This window comes from Salvelinus sp. IW2-2015, linkage group LG1, assembly GCF_002910315.2.
Source record: "Salvelinus sp. IW2-2015 linkage group LG1, ASM291031v2, whole genome shotgun sequence".
In the NCBI taxonomy this organism is placed as follows: domain Eukaryota; kingdom Metazoa; phylum Chordata; class Actinopteri; order Salmoniformes; family Salmonidae; genus Salvelinus; species Salvelinus sp. IW2-2015.
This window is the reverse complement of record NC_036838.1, coordinates 35,175,433-35,194,667: the sequence shown is the minus strand read 5'-3', so window position 1 is coordinate 35,194,667 and position 19,235 is coordinate 35,175,433. Positions and strand designations below refer to the sequence as shown.

General features: G+C 43.3%; 2 protein-coding genes across 2 annotated transcripts in view; one reads left to right on the top strand and one right to left on the bottom strand.

Moving 5' to 3' along the window:
- Window positions 1-5,732: 5,732 nt before the first annotated feature.
- Window positions 5,733-8,789, top strand: LOC111966396 (caveolin-3). The gene is made up of 2 exons (XM_023991002.2): window positions 5,733-6,043; window positions 7,712-8,789. Exons 1-2 carry the CDS (start codon window positions 5,927-5,929, stop codon window positions 8,051-8,053), a joined length of 459 nt encoding a protein of 152 aa, XP_023846770.1. The 5' UTR covers window positions 5,733-5,926; the 3' UTR covers window positions 8,054-8,789.
- Window positions 8,790-10,979: 2,190 nt separating this feature from the next.
- LOC111966390 (isotocin receptor) overlaps window positions 10,980-19,235 on the bottom strand; it is a 38,749-nt gene continuing 30,493 nt past the window's right edge. Inside the window, exon 3 of the mRNA XM_023990988.1 lies at window positions 10,980-11,256. Coding sequence (XP_023846756.1) covers window positions 11,003-11,256 — 254 coding nt within the window. The 3' untranslated portion in view covers window positions 10,980-11,002. The remainder of the gene's footprint in view (window positions 11,257-19,235) is intronic.

The following is a 19,235-nucleotide window of genomic DNA, read 5'->3' as shown; positions in this document are numbered from 1 at the left end:
TAGGGCAGTTGGTTTGCGATTGCGTCGTCTGTGGACCTATTTGGGCGGTAAGCAAATTGGAGTGGTTCTAGGGTGTCAGGTAGGGTGGAGGTAATATGGTCCTTGACTGTCTCTAAAGCACTTCATGATGACGAAGTGAGTGCTACGGGGCAATAGTCATTTAGTTCAGTTACCTTAGCTTTCTTGGGACAGGGACAATGGTGGCCCTCTTGAAGCATGTGGGAACAGCAGACTGGGATAAGGATTGATTGAATATGTCCGTAAACACACCAGCCAGCTGGTCTGCGCATGCTCTGAGGACGCGGCTGGGGATGCCGTCTGGGCCTGCAGCCTTGCGAGGGTTAACACGTTTAAATGTTTTACTCACATCGGCTGCAGTGAAGGAGAGTCCGCAGGTTTTGGTAGCGGGCCGTGTCAGTGGCACTGTATTGTCCTCAAAGGGGGCAAAAAAGTTATTTAGTCTGTCTGGGAGCATGACATACACCACCCTATGTCACAGGAAAAACAGGCTTCTATCTCAAGGCCATCAGACTGTTAAACAGCCACCACTAACATTTAGCGGCCGCTGCCAACATACTGACTCAACTCCAGCCACTTTAATAATGGGAATTGATGGAAATTATGTAAAAATTTACCACTAGCCACTTTAAACAAGCCACTTAATATAATGTTTACATACCCTACATTACTCATCTCATTGTATATGTATATACTGTACTCTATATCATCTACTGCATCTTGCCATCTTTATGTAATACATGTATCACTAGCCACTTTAAACTATGCCACTTTATGTTTACATACCCTACATTACTCATCTCATATGTATATACTGTACTCTATACCATCTACTGCATCTTGCCTATGCCGTTCTGTACCATCACTCATTCATATATCTTTATTGTACATATTCTTTATTCCTTTACACTTGTGTGTATAAGGTAGTAGTTGTGGAATTGTTAGGTTAGATTACTTGTTGGTTATTACTGCATTGTCGGAACTAGAAGCACAAGCATTTCGCTAACACTCGCTTAACATCTGCTAACCATGTGTATGTGACAAATAAAATTTGATTTGATTTGATTTGATGACATCCTTGTCCGCGACGGGGCTGGTTTTCTTTTTGTAATCCGTGATTGACTGTAGACCCTGCCACATACCTCTTGTGTCTGAGCCGTTGAATTGCGACTCTACTTTGTCTCTATACTTACGCTTAGCTTGTTTGATTGCTTGAGGGAATAGCTACACTGTTTGTATTCGGTCATGTTTCCGGTCACCTTGCCCTGGTTAAAAGCAGTGGTTCGCGCTTTCAGTTTCGTGCGAATGCTGCYATCAATCCACGGTTTCTGGTTTGGGAATGTTTTAATCGTTGCTGTGGGTACGACATCGTCAATGCACTTTCTAATGAACTCGCTCTCCGAATCAGCGTATTCGTCAATGTTGTTGTTGGACGCAATGCGGAACATATCCCAATCCACGTGATCGAAGCAGTCTTGAAGCGTGGAWTCAGATTGGTCGGACCAGCGTTGAACAGACCTGAGCGCGGGAGCTTTTTGTTTTAGTCTCTGTCTGTAGGCTGGAAGCAACAAAATGGAGTCGTGGTCAGATTTTCTGAAAGGAGGGCGGGGGAGGGCTTTATATGCGTTGCGGAAGTTAGAATAACAATGATCCAGGGTTTTACCAGCCCTGGTAGCACAATCGATATGCTGATAGAATTTAGGATCACTGATGCACGTGACGGGGGGGAAGGCAGGTGTGCGTACTGATGGTGGCTTGAGTGCGTAATGCTGGGAATTCTGGCGCCCTCGAGCGCCAGGGGGAAGAAGAGAGGGAGCAGGCGTGACAGCACCTACTAGGGCGTGGAAGTGCGACTAGCTGGCTAGGCACCCCCGGTTCCATCGGCAGCGGCCCAGAACCAACGTCACCACCAACCGGAACGCCAATACTCCCCGATGCTTTGTGTGATGCCTTCGGGATTCTGCAAGGATCTGACGCCGGAGATGAGAAGCAGGTACGGGGAGTCAAACATTTATTCAGGAACAGACATAGAACAGCGTCAGCACACGAGTTAACAAGGGCATATGACTAACAATCCCGAAGCCGGGAACAGASCTTGGGAACAGACAGATACAGGGAAGGTAATGACACAAGTAATTGAGTCCACGTGAGTCCCTCGAGCGCCAGGGGGAGGAAGAGCGGGAGCAGGCGTGACACGTACAGAAAGAGGGTAATTCGTAAATTTACAATCAGAATTTTTTTTGTATAAAGATAAACATTATGTTTTTAGATTATAAGAGTAATTGTTGGAGGCCTGAAACAGTCTTTCTCACCTCAAGTTCAACTGTCAGTCAGTATGAGCGCCGGGGCGCACTGCCTTCATATCATAGGCCTRCAGTAGCTAAAGCTTAATAATAGCYACACCACACCAAACCTTCACAAATGTTTCTAAACTTTATTAGGGTAATATCAAAAACTAAGTCGAACCATTGTTTACAGGGAAAATACGAGCAGAAGAGCAAATGTAACTAGGGATAAAATGCACTGCCCTGCCCTCCCCAAAAAACACATTCCTGCCCAAAGCCCCCCCAAAAGCTTGACAATGTAACGGCTKTCGTTGGTGAAAGGAGAGGAGGACCAAAATGCAGCGTGGTACGTGTCCATAATTAGATTTAAAAAAGAACGAATACAAAATACAAAAAGAACAAGAGAATCAAAAGGAAAMCAGAAACAGTCCCGAGTGGTGCAAATACTGAAACGGAAAACAACTACCCACAACCCATAGTGGGAAAACAGGCTACCTAAGTATGATTCTCAATCAGAGACAACGATCGACACCTGCCTCTGATTGAGAACCATACTAGGCCAAACACATAGAACTATAACATATAGAACAAAACATAGAAAAACAACATAGAATGCACACCCCAACTCACGCCCTGACCAAAGTAAAATAAAGAAATAAAAAAGGAACTAAGGTCAGAACGTGACAGACAACCCTCCACTATCGTAGACCACCCCTCCCCCCAGTAAATTGAGATCTGTCCCTTATGCATATCGTCCATTGCTTATTAAAGTAATCCATGACAAAACTCCATTACAAAAAATGCACAAGTGAAATGCATTTTCCTAATTGTTAATGTAAGTACAGTTGAAAGTCGAAAGTTTACAATACACCTTAGCCAAGTACATTTAAACTCAGGTTTTTCACAATTCCTGACATTTAATCCTAGTAAAAATTCCTGTTTTAGGTCAGTTAGGATCACCACTTCATTTTAAGATTGTGAAATGTCAGAATAATAGTAGAGAGAGAATGATTTATTTCAGATTTTATTTCTTTCATCACATTTCCAGTGGGTCAGAAATTTACATACACTCAATTAGTCTTTGGTAGCATTGCTTTAAATTGTTGAAATTGGGTCCAAACGTTTCGGGTAGCCTTCCACAAGCTTCCCACAATGTGTGGGTGAATTTTGGCCCATTCCTCCTGACAGAGCTGGTTGTAACTGGTAAGCTGGTGTAGCTGGTGTAAGCCTCCTTGCTCACAAACGCTTTTTCAGTTTTGCCTACAAATGTTTTATAGGATTGAGGTCAGGGCTTTGTGATGGCCACTCCAATACCTTTTACTTGTTGTCCTAAAGCCATTTTGCCACAACTTTGGAAGTATGCTTGGGGTCATTGTCCATTTGGAAGACCAATTTGCAACCAAGCTTTAACTTCCCTGACTGATGTCTTGAGATTTTGCTTCAATATATCTACATAATTTTCAATCCCTCATGAGGCTATCTATTTTGTGAGTGCACCAGTCCCTCCTGCAGCAAAGCAGGGCCACAACATGAATGCTGCCACCCCCGTGCTTCACGGTGGGATGGTGTTCTTCGGCTTGCAAGCCTCCCCTTTTCCCTCCAAACAATAACGATGGTCATTATGGCCAAACAGTTCTATTTTTGTTTCATCAGACCAGAGGACATTTCTCCAAAACGTACGATCTTTGTTCCATGTGCAGTTGCCAAACCGTAGTCTGGCTTTTTTTATGGCAGTTTTGGAGCAGCTGGCTTCTTCCTTGCTGAGCGGCCTTTCAGGTATGTCGACATAGGACTCATTTTACTGTGGATATAGATACTTTTGTACCTGTTTCCTCCAGCTTCTTCACAAGGTCCTTTGCTGCTGTTCTGGGATTGATTTGCACTTTTCGCGCGCAAAAGTACGTTCATCTCTAGGAGACAGAACGCGTCTCCTTCCTGAGCAGTATGATGGCTGCGTGGTCCCATGGTTGTTTATACTTGTGTACCATTGTTTCTACAAATGAACGTGGTAACTTCAGGCGTTTGGAAATTGCTCCCAAGGATGAACCAGACTTTGGAGGTCTACAATTCTTTTTCTGAGGTCTCTGCTGATTTCTTTTGATTTTCCCATGATGTCAAGCAAAGAGGCACTGAGTTTGAAGGTAGGCTTGAAATACATCCACAGGTACACCTCCAATTGACTCAAATGATGTCAATTAGCCTATCAGACACTTCTAAAGCCATGACATCATTTTCTGGAATTTTCCAAGCTGTTTAAAGGCACAGTCAACTTAGTTGTGATGCAGTGAATTGTGATGCAGTGAATTATAAGTGAAATAATCTGTCTGTAAACAATTGTTGGAAAATTACTTCTGTCATGCACAAAGTAGATGTCCTAACCGACTTGCCAAAACTATAGTTTGTTAGCAAGACATTTTTGGAGTGGTTGAAAAACGAATTTTAATGACTCCAACCTAAGTGTATGTAAACTTCCAACTTCAACTGTGCTTTCATCAGTGCATGGATGAGTAGAGGTGGACGAGTCAATGACGCGTAAGGATACAGAGAGAGGATCGCGTTTGCCTTTTATGAATGAAGGGAAGAGATGAAGACACCGAGCGGGATTACAACATGAACCCTGTGCTAGTGACCAGAGGGTTACACAGCTAAACAACATTCAATGACTTTTGGCCTCTGTTCCTTTCCATTACTTGCCTGAAAGAAAAGGAGAATCAAAACAAAATCAAATCATTCAACAAAAAATGTGTTGAATGATGACTGATCTGGAAAATTCAATGTATGATCCTTCTCATCCTTTACTTAATCCCTTTATCAGTTGTCACTCATTTAGAAAAAAAAATGTAGACATTTACTTATACAGATGTAGGATATTAATTTGATCATTTTCTCACAGCAGGAAAATAATCCTGCTGCAACAGGAAATGTGAATTATTGTGTGGATAATAGTCAATAGACATTTTTATAGGGGTTGATAMATGTTTTGTTAGGGTAAATCAATTMTGAAATGTTAAAGTGGAAATTACAAACTGTAGAAGCCTTTTTAAATCTAGTGTACACTGCAAGTTTGAATGTTTTTCTGTGCAGGAAAGTTTCTGCAACAACGGGGTAATCAAATGAAGATCCTACATTTGTACTTTGCTAACTACGCATACAGTATATTCAGTGGATTACTGTTTATGACAAAGACCTACATTCTTCCTTTCTGGAAGTTTTGGGTCAGTGTGGATCATACAGTAGTGAACTGTTGGCATTAGTCGGAGCAGGAGTAGGAGAGTCCTCACTGCAGTGGAAATTCATGTCACCATGAATACCTTGCCCAGCTGACCCCACAGCCCAGTGTGAAATTTGACACGGCTCTGTGGTCCCCTTTATGACATACTTTTGCTCTGTGTGAGCTATAGTGTGTGTGTGGCGTTAKGTCCCCATTTTCAGCAGGACGTCTGCAGCAGCTGTCCACTGGCATTTCAGCCGTGTCATCACAGTAGTGAGAGGGGGGATCAGTGAGACTGAGGGGGCTGCCTTCAGTCTACTTTTGTGGGTTCACTCTCGCTGTCCTTGGCCCCAGCCCTCCACGCCTTACTACTCTCCCTGACTCTGCCCAAGTCTAGGCCCACGGCCCCACCATGGCCGACCAGTACCAGTACAACACCAACGAGGAGAAGATTGTGAAGGACAGACACACCAAGGAGATCGATCTGATCAACAGAGACCCCAAATCGATCAATGAGGATGTGATCAAGGTAGGTGAACCATGATGACGCCATCCACTCACACACACACTGAATTCACAGGTTTAACTCCTTTTTGCTTAAAGTAAGGAAAGACAAGTTCTAAACCTTAGTTTAAAACGTAAGTCTAAAGTCTAAACTTAAAGTCAACACAGTACACTGTAGTATGTTGCTGTGTTCCTGCCAGGAAGGTCCCAAAATAGTCCCAAGGCCTTGTGCCTCAGCACGGCACCCAGGGTTTATTTCTGGAATGGGACTGAAGGGGTGTGACAGAAGGGGAAATTATGAAGCTGATTCTTTTTGGAGCTTCATCACTGCTTTTCTTGTGTTTTTCACGTTTACATACATTAGTAGCAATCACGGTGCTATATTTCCCCAGAGCTCAGGAGAGCATGGAAGGAGATAAAACAGGGCGTATGGCAAAACGTTCATTTACTTGAGTGAGTCATGTTAAGCATGTTTCTTACATGTGAGGACCAAGGGCACTACTTCTCTGSATTTTATTGTGAAACATTTTGTACATGTTAAGTAGTTGATAGGATTTATATCRAATGGAACACGTTCTATAATCCAGTATTATCTACACGATCTTTGTAGTTTAAGTTACAGTATGAGCTTGAAGTTTTAWAAAACTGTACAGAATGACATTTTCCTGTTGTCAAATCATTAATTTAAAACTTWGCTTTTTTTTCTGTTTTTGTCAATTTCAACTGCTCATCTAAATCGTACTAAGAAATGTTATATTAAAATACTAAGTATGGAAAGCATGTCTACAATTTTAACGGTGTGTTAAAATGAATAGACTGGGATTCAGAAGTAGAACTTCTTATAATATTTCAAATTATGAAAATTGGTTTAGCTTTGTTAGGAATCTGTTGCATGTAACATCCCCCTGTCATGATCACTGACAAGTTCATTACCATTCAGTGTTGAGTTGCAGATGTCTATGCAACAGTGAGCCAGGATTTTGTAAGGACCAGGTATTGGATACTGAATACAACAAGCAATTACAAACTGGGCCATCGTAAGCCTCATGCATTTTACATGAAGGAACTCTTAGTTTCCGGAAACTTGATCCAAATCGTGATCTGAGATAAGTTCGGACTATACATATTCATCAAGTGTGCAAAACTGAGGGACATAGTTTTAAGCTACACTGGCACTGAGATAAGTGCAAAGTAACAAACAATCACCTGAAAGTTGACAGGGTTCTCGTCACTCATAATTAAACAAAGATTRTGTTAGGACACAGAACAGATATGAGCATGGTACAGTCCCCCAGTAAACTGTGTTTATTTCATTACTATGTATCCCAGGCATTAGTGATGATAACAGTCATGGTGCTGAGTTACAATAACACATGTATGTTTACATATCACATGGATCACATTGATTAGTGAGGAAACTGTGAAGGGATTTAATCAAGGGTGCATTGTCACCAAGCGCATTGCTCTTGACTTTAAAAGGGAATTTACGCTTGAGCCGACATCCTCAGCATTTACCGTGACTGCTTCATGAACATTGCGAAAATTAAAAGGCATATTGTCAGCAGTGCAAAGGGCTTGAATGACAATGTGCCGTTGATTGAATCCTGGCTCTGGTGWTGGGTACTCAGACAACCCTCAACTCTTTCCTCAGTGAGGTTCCACTAATGTTGTCCATGGTATTCCCTCCCTGCAGGTGGAGTTTGAGGATGTAATCGCAGAGCCCGACGGCACACACAGTCTGGATGGGGTGTGGAAGCTCAGCTACACCACCTTCACCGTGTCCAAGTACTGGTGCTACCGCATCCTCTCAGCCATCTTCGGCATCCCTTTGGCTCTGCTCTGGGGCTTCCTCTTCGCCTGCATCTCRTTCTGTCAYATYTGGGCYGTGGTRCCCTGYATCAAGAGCTGCCTGATYGAGTCMCAGTGCATCAGTCGYATCTACTCCCTCTGCATCCAGACCTTCTGTGACCCCTTCTTTGAAGCCCTGGGCAAGATCTTCAGCAGTGTGAAAGTGGCCCTGCGCAAAGAGGTCTAGACACTCACACCACCGCAGTGTTTACACGTGTTTGGATGAAACGCTACACCCTTTTTATCCGCCAGACCAGACGACCAGTCCTGGTGTCCTCATATTTCCCAAGACACCCCCCCCGCTACCCTTACCCAGCCCAAAGCCCAAGGCCTCGCCAGTCTCAGCCCTTTGAGTCCTGACATGCTCACAGCGACCAGTGCCACAAGAGGCTCTGTGACAGCTGCAGCATGGTTGGGTGACAGCTCTGGCTCTGTTGGAAGGCAGAGAGCTGTCTGTTCATTGAGGGAATATAGGGATGGCAGCCATGGCATGGGCAGGACTTGTGTCCCAGAGTGAATGTATTTTGCGATGCTGAGGAAAATGGCTCCTCGGTCACATGACATAAACACCCCAGTGACACTAACGGCATTGCAGCACCCGTAGGACAATATACAATCTCTACTATATTGGCCAATTCTGAATCGATATACTATATTAAACAGTCATGTGTGTGTGTGTGTGTGTGTGTGTGTGTGTGTGTGTGTGTGTGTGTGTGTGTGTGTGTGTGTGTGTGTGTGTGTGTGTGTGTGTGTGTGTGTGTGTGTGTGTGTGTGTGTGTTGTTCCTAATGGTAAACTAGTCGATGTAGTGCAATGGAAAAGATAATTGTAGTGCTTGAACAAGATTATATCATGTTTTACAAAATTAATAAGATGCAGTTTCTTTACTGAATCATTTTGATTAAACACATCCTAAATTGTCAATTTTGCTTCACATTTCATTCACATAAGCTTCCAATAACTTGACTGTGTGGGTGTACAAACTGTAAGAACATTAGGAAAAAAGGAGACCCAGGTTTTAAAATTACAAGTGGAATGTTCTAGTCGCAGGTCCTACAATTCAGCCAAGTGCGTGGTATCAGAGTGTATGCTAAATATCTCACTAAAGATACACAACATTGGTAATATTGCATTTGTTTATTTGTTTATGTATTGATTGAGAAAGAGATGTACAAAATACCTGTTGTTGACTTATGAGTGGGAGAGCACTATTTGGGTTTATTTGAATTGATATCACAGATTGTTATTATTTCAAAACATCCACAAGAGCCTTGAAACATTCTGTGCCCTTAGTACATCCTCTTGGTCTCCACCCCTGTTCAGGTCTCCATTGCCCTGTCATTCCTTCTTTTTGTCACCAGGTGGAACCAAGAACAGTTCTGCTCATCGGAAGGTAGGGATAGAAAAGCCAATTGCGAACCACTGGTCTGGATCCTGACATGGCAGGTTGTGATTGACAATACTGAAAACCATACCAAGAAAAGTAGAATTGCTCTAACTGTCTCCTTCTTTCTAAGARATGTATGTGCATGAGTCAGCCTCTAACAAAATTGAATGGTTAAATTAGAGTTACAGAGGCTCAACACGAGCTCCAACTCCATTTGACGCCCAAAAATTAATTCAGACTCACTTGATAGAACACATACAATTTATTTCAAATAAATAAGAGATACTTTTCCAAAATACAACACTCTAAATACAAATAAGACAATTATGTTTTCTACTAAATGTTCAGTAGCCTTAAGGACAAGTTGAAAACCAAAACATTTACAGTAAAAGGAGAAGCCAACTTCTGCCTTTTGATACTGACATTTTTTATGTGTACAAGCAACGGTGTGTCAAGTAGATTCAATATTAAGGCAGGTCACCCTCTTTATGCAATAGTTTCTAAAATACATTGAATACAATGAGGTTTCTCCCCCAATTCRGAGTGTTCTGAGTGTGTGCAATCCATTTCTCAATCATATTTAGCAACAWAGAAGACACCAGCCTAACACTTAAAAAGTACAGACAGAGTAATTATGTAGGAAAAAAAATGCGTGCCAAAATACACCACAATTTTCATAGAAGTACATTTGGATGTGTGTGTTCATCCTAGGGGGAAATGGTGGCTAGTTTGTTGAGTTGCTTTCTGTAAGAATAAGTAAGTTAACCTTAAAGGGGCAATCTGCAGTTGCTACATCCATTTTTGAACTTATAAATTAATGATATGTACACATTGATTCTTAAAGAATATAATTATAAATGCCTCAAGCTTAAATCAACAAGCTTAAACCAAAATATAAGCTTGTTTTACTCCAATGTTTGTAAAGAAAGTAAATGTAAACAAACACTTTATAGCCTCAAATGATACTTTTGATATCATGGATGGTCAGTCCGTGTTTCCATAGCTGTCTATGAATTTGAGAGTGGTTACATTTCAGCTTTTTACCGAAACAGGRGCAGGTAGAACTCTTTGTCATTGTTTCAACTGCTGATTGCCGCTTTAACAACTTGACAGATATCGCCATTTTTATAAAGCTAGGACATTTCACAAACTGGATAGTTGAAACGTACTGTGTGTGTGAACTAACACATGGTGCGATGCAGCAAGACATAAGCAACAGGAGAGTAGCTTAACCTTCAGGTTGACAAAGTTAAAATGTCCCTCTGGATTGGTCAGTATTCACAACCCAAACCACTATTACAGAACTCTTTGACACAGAGTCTGTGGCATGTTAATCGCCTTTAAGTCCATGGTGAGAAGAACACAGCTCTCTCCTCTCCTTTCCTTAGTTTGGAGTGACAGACAGTCAGTCCTTCATTTTCCATTCACCACCTACTGTCCTCCTCCGCAGACCAAATACATAAATCCATCAGTCTGAAAACACAATCAATGGATGACTCACTCTGATCTGCGACAGGACATTTGGCTGTGAGAGGAGACATTCAACAAAATCTGCTTCATCTGTACAACAATCAATTGTTCATTCTATTATTGACCAACTGTGTCTGATACAAAAAAAAAGCAGTGCAATGCAATAGTATTAGGTGAGTCTCCCCTGGAGCGGGACCAGAGAAGGGGAAGGACAAGTTTGGGTTTGGGGCGGCGGTGAAGGTTTGGGGGGGGGGGGGGTTACTGTTGGAAGGAGGGCGTCTCATGTGGTGGAGGTCTGTGTGATGCTCCTCTGGCTGCTGGTGCTCTTGATGACGTAGGTGGAGGAGTTACTCTTGCGGCTGGAGTCATGGTCACGTTCGCAGTGGCATTGGGAGGACTTGAGATAGCGGGCTGAGCAGCACAGGAAGTTCTGCCTCAGGTCTGAGAACAGGTGGCCTGCGAAGCACATGTAGATCCATGGGTTACAGCAGCTGTTCAGACTGGCCAGCAGCATGGAGATGATGAAGGGCATGGCTGGGGAAACAAGACAAACACACACATTACATTTTTACTGATACATCAATCACACGTGATTGCAAATTGACAACTGGTGCTAGAAGTGTGTTCTAGTGTTTGTAGTTAGGGTTACAAAGCTACCAGTAATTTACCAAAGTTACCCAAATCTTCATTTATTTTGTTAATTAACTGGTAATCTATGGCAATCTATGGTAACTTTGGTAATTAGTGGGACTTGCAAAGCAAACGTCCCATTTTAAATCTCCGTCATACTTCTTTTTCTTCTAATTTGGAACACTACTCCTCCTACACGTTTAATAAGCAAGAAACGTCATTCAAACTTTAAAACGTGCAGATCGATGTGCTTGTATACAACTTTTTTGATATCTTTTATTCTTTAAAAATAATTAAGCTTTTAGTATTTTTTTGTCCATTTTCATCCACTTTAATGGGATTTYCTCAACATTATAAAAGGCCCCATTGTGACGTCATCACTTCCAACATTCCATTCACTGTAAATGCAGCAATGCAAGTTTTGACACAAATCAGCTACCCCTTTGCCAACAACGTAGACAAAAAGTTAGAGCTTATGAAATCTTTGTCTACTTCTCAACTACTGACCACAACCGCACAACTACTGACCACAACTACTGAACCACACAGCTACGGACCAAAACGACTGACCACAACTAATGACCACAAAAATACTCAACCACTCAACCACTGACCACAACTACTGACCACACAAATACTGAACCACACAACTACTGACCACAACCATACAACTGCTGACCACAGGGCGGCAGGTAGCCTAGCGGTTAAGAGTGTTGGGCCAGTAACGAAAGGTCGCTGGTCCAAATCCACAAGCCGACAAGGTGGAAAAAATCTGTCGTTCTGCCCTTGAGCAAGACAGTTACCGCCAACAACAACTGCACCGATGATGTGGATGTCGATTAAGGCAGCCCACCGCACCGCTCTGATTCAAAGGGGTTGGTTTAAATGCGTGAGACACATTTCAGTTGAATGCATTCAGTTGTGCAACTGACTAGGTATTCCCTTACCCTTCACAACTACTAACCCAACAACTACTGACCGTCTCGCTCCTGTTCCACAGAGCCTAAACACAGTCAGAGCTTGGCTACCAACAGCTGACACACACTCTCTGGGGGGATTTAATCTAATCAGAAAATGCACTAGAGGTAAACAGTAATCCTGTCCAATGAGGGAGAGCTTGGTTTGTTGTTTTGGAAAGTGTATTGAAAAGTTTCTTAGTACTCAGCTAGCAATGAGGAATCGGCCCAAAAGCGTCCCTCTTCCGGAGGGCCAGAACTGATTGGTGTTGGACTCGGTCGGAATCAAAATGAATGACTGCCCAGAATCAGAATCTACTGGAATTCAGTCGACTTTGCCAGCATCTTACCAGAATCCCCCCAGAAGCGGCCTAATGCAATTTTAAATAAATGTATACAAAATTACCTGTTTTAGTAATTTTAAATATTACTATTATACATTTTATACATACAAATTATACCCATCCATTGGCTCCCGAGTGGCACAGCGGTCTAAAGCACTGCATCTCAGTGCTTGAGGCGTCACTACAGACGCCCTGGATCGAATCCAGGTGCACAATTGGCCCAGCGTCGTCTGGGTTTGGCCGGTGTAGGCTGTCATTGTAAATTAGAATTTGTTCTTAACTGACTTGCCTAGCTAAATAATCCACAATTTTTAAGAATCATTTTCTTTCTTTCTTTATTTTTTACCCCCTTTTTGTCATATCCAATTGTCTTGTCTCTGCAACTCCCGTACGGTCTCGGGAGAGGCGAAGGTCGAAAGCCGTGCGTCACCCGAAACACAACCCCGCTAAGCCGCACTGCTTCTTGACACAATGCATGCTTAACYMGGGAAGCCAGCCGCACCAGTGTGTCGGAGGAAACACCATACACCTGGTGACCGTGTCAGCGTGCATGCGCCTGACCCGCCACAGGAGTGAACATCCCGGCCGGCCAAACCCTCCCCTAACCAGGACGACGCTGGGCCAATTGTGTGTCGCCTTATGGGTCTCCCGGTCGCGGCCGGTACGGGTATCGAACCAGCAACTGTAACAATGCAGTTTGCACTGCGATGCAGTGTCTTAGACCGCTGCGCCACTCGGGAGGCCCCATCTAAGTTTTTAATGCTTATCAATTGCTTTGCACAAAGTATCAAAATACATGCACATTTGTGGCCTGCTGGAGGTTGCAGGGCTCTGGCAGTGCACCTCCTTGCACAAAGGCGGAGGTAGCGGTCCTGCTGCTGGGTTGTTGCCCTCCTACGGCCTCCTCCACGTCTCCTGATGTACTGGCCTGTCTCCTGGTAGCGCCTCCATGCTCTGGACACTACGCTGACAGACACAGCAAACCTTTTTGCCACAGCTCGCATTGATGTTCCATCCTGGATGAACTACACTACTGAGCCACTTGTTGGTGTTAGACTCGTCATGCTACACTAGGGGAGCACCGCCAGCATTCAAAAGTGACCAAAACATCAGCCAGGAAGCATAGGAACTGAGAAGTTGTCTGGTCACCACTGCAGAATCACCTTTTTGGGGTGTCTTGCTAATTGCCTATAATTCCACTTTTGTCTATTCCATTTGCACAACACGCATGTGAAATGTATTGTCAATCAGTGTTGCTTCCTAAGTGGACAGTTTGATTTCATAGAAGTTGATTGACTTGGAGTTACATTGTGTTGTTTAAGTGTTCCCTTTATTTTTTTGAGCAGTGTATTATTCTTACATTGTTACCCCAGGAATCTACGTTTTATACATACAGCCGAGGAACTATTGATATAAGAGCAACTCAACTTACCAGCATTACGACCAGGATACGACTTTCCTGAAGCGGATCTCTCGTTTGGTCTACCCAGGACAATGGATCGGATCCCAGCCGGCGACCCAAAACAACAGCGCCGCAGAAGGGGCAGAAGAAGCAGTCTTCTGGTCAGGCTTCGTAGACGGGCACATCGCGCAGCTCCCGAGTTTACTACTCACAACGTCCAGTCTCTTGACAACAAGCTAGACGAAATCCGAGAAAGGTTGCCTTCCAGAGAGACATCAGAGATTGTAACATTCTTTGTTTCACGGAAACGTGGCTCACTCGAGACACGCTATCGGAGTCGGTACAGCCACCTTGTTTCACGCATCGAACAGAAATAAACTCTCTCGGTAAGAAGAAGGGCGGGGGGGGGGGGGTATGCCTTATGATTAACGAGACGTGGTGTGATCATAACAACATACAGGAACTCAAGTCCTTTTGCTCACCTGACCTATAATACAATCAAATGTCGACCACTATCTACCAAGAGAATTCTCTTATAATCACAGCCGTATATATATCCCACCCAAGCAGACACATCGATAGCCTGAATGAACTTCATTGGACTCTATGTAAATAGGAACATATCTGAGGCTGCATTCATTGTAGCTGGGGATTTTAACAAGGCTAATCTGAAAGCAAGACTCCCTAAATTTTATTGCGCTACCCGGGCGAAAAAATCCTGGACCATTTGTTACTCTAACATCCGCAACGTATACAAAGCCCTGCCCCGCCTCCTTCGGAAAATCTGACAACGACTCCATTTTGTTGCTCCCCCTATGACACAGAGACTAAAACAGGAAATGCCCGTGCTCAGGTCTGTCAACGCTGGTCCGACCAATCTATTCCACGCTTCAAGATTACTTCGATCACGTGGACTGGGATATGTTCCGCATAGCATTGATAACAACATTGATGAATACGCTGATTCGGTGAGCGATTTATTAGCAAGTGCATTGGTGATGTTGTACCCACAGCAACTATTAAACGCTTGCAACCAGAAACCGTGGATTAATGGCAGCATTCGTGCAAAACTGACAGTAGTTCAAAAACATCCGGTGATTTTGCAGAGAGCCACATCAATTTACAGAAATACTCATAATAAACATTGCTAAAAGATACAARTGTTATGCATGGTATTTTAGATCCACTTCTCCATAATGCAACCGCTGTGTCAGATTTCAAAAAAGCTTTACAGAAAAAGCACACCATGCAATAATCTGAGTACAGCGCTCAGACAACAAAACAAGCCATACAGATATCCACCATGTTGTGGAGTCAACAGAAGTCAGAAATAGCATTATAAATATTCACTTACCTTTGATGATCTTCATCAGAATGCACTCCCAGGAATCCCAGTTCCACAATAAATGTTTGATTTGTTCATTAACGTCCATCATTTATGTCCAAATACCWCCTTTTTGTTTGCGCGTTTAGTACACAACACAATCCAAACTCACGAGGCGCGGGCAAGTCCAGGCGAAAGWTCAGACGAAAAGTCATATTACAGTTCTTAGAAACATGTCAAACGAAGTATAGAATCAATCTTTAGGATGTTTTTAACATATATCTTCAATAATGTTTCAACCGGAGAAATCCTTTGTCTGTAGRAATGCGATGGAACGCAGCTAACTCTCACGTGAGAGCACGTGATCAGCTCATGCCAGACCCCTGACTCAATCAGCTCTTATTCCCTCATCCTTCACAGTAGAAGCATCAAACAAGGTTCTAAAGACTGTTGACATCTAGTGGAAGCCTTAGGAAGTGCAATATGACCCCATAGACACTGTATATTCGATAGGCAATGACTTGAAAAACTACAMACCTCAGATTTCCCACTTCCTGGTTGGATTTTTCTCAGGTTTTTGCCTGCCATATCAGTTATGTTATACTCACAGACRTCATTCAAACAGTTTTAGAAACTTCAGAGTGTTTTCTATCCAAATCTACTAAATATATGCATATTCTAGCTTTTAGGACTGAGTAGCAGGCCGTACTCTGGGCACCTTTTTATCCAAGCTACTCAATAGTGCCCCCCGGTCCCAAAGAAGTTAAGCTCGAGACCCTGGGTCTCGACCCTGCCCTGTGCAACTGGGTCCTGGACTTCCTGATGGGCCGTCCCCAGGTGGTGAGGGTAGGAAACAACATCTCCACCACTCCTCAACACTGGGGCCCCACAAGGGTGCGTTCTCAGCCCTCTCCTGTACTCCCTGTTCACCCATGACTGCGTGGCCATGCACGCCTCCAACTCAATCATCAAGTTTGCAGACAACACTACAGTGGTAGGCTTTATTACCAACAACGACGAGACGGCCTACAGGGAGGAGGTGAGGGCCCTCGGAGTGTGGTGTCAGGAAAATAACCTCACACTCAACGTCAACAAAACAAAGGAGATGATCGTGGACTTCAGGAAACAGCAGAGGGAGCTTCTCTCCCCGAGAGTAGACTTTTGTACTTCCCACACTCCATCCTCACACCACCTCTTTCTCTGACTTTCTCGTTCTCGATTTTGCTTACTCTCGCCCCTTTCATCATTCTCGGCTTCCTACCTCCGCTGGGTTCTTAGCCTACACTACGCCTCTCTTCGTCTGACCCCGCCTTCTCCCGCGACCTGCTCCCTCCTCTCGACACCCTCGCGCGCTCTCTCTGCTCCTCATCAGTATTTCTCTCCGCGGCCACTCCGTTCGCTTTATGCTTATCTGTCGGCAGCTGGTGCTGGCCGACCAATGGCCTCGCCGGCGCTCTGACGTCGAGCTGTTTTGGCGTAGGTCGTTAGCTCATTAAGGCTGTCTGATGTAGCTTCTGTCCTATCGCCTATCAAGGCCTATATGCCGGTCATCTTTTTTGAGGGCTTAAATCTGCAGCCTGGCGATTGTGGACAAGGCTTCGCAGTGAAGCCTGGTTGAGAGAAGCACAGTATGTCGCCAAAGCTGTCTTTCTACTAAAAAAACTGTTTTCACTTTGTCATTATGGGTATTGTGTGTAGTTGATTGATGGGGGGAAATTATTTAATCCATTCTAGAATAAGGCTATAATGTAAAAGAAATGTGAAACAGGAAAGGTCTGAATACATACCCAATGCACTGTTCATTGCTACATGACAAACAAAAACCGGCAGGGTTACCGTTAAGACAGTGGTGTTTATCACAGGAGAAGGATATTTACTGAACAAAGAGTTCTACAAGCAGTTGTTACGACACAACAAAAATTGCTTCAAGTGTTTTGTCCAAATACTGGTGGAGTCAACTAATAAAAGAATGACGACCTGACTAGAGAGGTCCAGGACATGAAGAACAGTTGCAGTTCTCCCAGGGTCAGAAGCAAGATGACAGCAATCTGTGAGTCATTGAGAGAGGACATCAGTTATGTACCTTTGAAGTCGGAAGTTTACATACACCTTAGCCAATAATTTTAAACTCAGTTTTTCACAATTCTGACATTTAATCCTAGTAAAAATTCCCTGCTTAGGTCAGTTAGGATCACCACTTCATTTTAAAGAATGTGAAATGTCAAATAATAGGAGAGAGAATGATTATTTCAGCTTTTATTTCTTTCATTACCATTCCCAGTGGGTCAGAAGTTTATATACACTCAATTAGTATTTGGTACCATATCCTTTAATTGTTTAACTTGGGTCAAACGTTTCGGGTAGCTTCCACAAGCTTCCCACAATAAGTTGAGTGAATTTGGGCCCTTCCTCCTGACAGAGCTGTGTGTACTGAGTCAGGTTTGTAGGCCTCTTGCTTGCACACACTTTTTTCAGTTCTGCCACAATTTTCTATAGGATTGAGGTCAGGGCTTTGTGATGGCCACTCCAATACCTTGACTTGTTGACCTTAAGACAATTTGACACAACTTTGGAAGTATGCTTGTGTCATTGTCCATTTGGAAGACCCATTTGAGAAAAGTTTTACTCCCTGACTGATGTCTTGAGATGTTGCTTCAATATATCCCATAATTTTCCTCACTCATGATGCCATCTATTTTGTGAAGTGCACCAGTCCCTCCTGCAGCAGCAGCACCCCACAACATGATGCTGTCACCCTGTGCTTCCACGGTTGGATGTGTGTTCTTCGGCTTGCAAGCTCTCCCCTATTTCCTCCAAACATAATGGTCATTATGGCCAAACAGTTTCTATTTTTGTTTCATCAGACCAGAGGACATTTCTCCCAAAATTACGATCTTTGTCCCCATGTGCAGTTCAAACCGTAGTCTGTTTTTTATATGGCGGTTTTGGAGCAGTGGCTTCTCCTTGCTGAGTGGCCTTTCAGGTTATGTCGATATAGGACTTTTTTATTGTGGATATAGAATACTTTGTACCTGTTTCCTCCAGCATCTTCACAAGGTCCTTTGCTGTTGTTCTAGGATTGATTTGCACTTTTCGCACCAAGTATGTTCATCTCTAGGAGACAGAACGTGTCTCCTTCCTGAGCGGTATGACGGCTGCGTGGTCCCATGGTGTTTATACTTGCGTATTATTGTTTGAACAGATGAAGCGGCGTACCTTCAGGAGTTTGGAAATTGCTCCCAAGGATGAACCAGACTTGTAGAAATGGTCCACCCACACAAAATTCTGAGGTCGGGCTGATTTATTACGATTTTCCCAAGATGACAAGAAAGAGGCACTGAGTTTGAAGGTGGAGGCTCTTGAAGTACATCCACAGGTACACCTCCAATTGACTCAAATGATGTCAATTAGCCTATCAGAGACTTCTAAAGCCATGACATCATTTTCTGGAATTTTCCAAGCTGTTTAAAGGCACAGTCAACTTAGTGTATGTAAATTTCTGACCCACTGGAATTGTGGTACAGTGAATTATAAGTGAATAACCTGTCTGTAAACAATTGTTGGAAAATTACTTGTGTCATGCACAAAGTCGATACCTAACCGACTTGCCAAAACTATAGTTTGTTAGCAAGACATTTGTGGAGTGGTTGAAAAACGAGTTTTTAATGACTCCAACCTAAGTGTATGTAAACTTCCAACTTCAACTGTATGCATCAACACCTCCTGACCTGCAGTATCACTTGTGCTTTCAATCAGTGCATGGATGAGTAGAGGTGGACGAGTCAATGACCGGTAAGGATACAGAGAGAGGATCACCTTTGCCTTTTATGAATGAAGGGAAGAGAGTGAGACCCGTG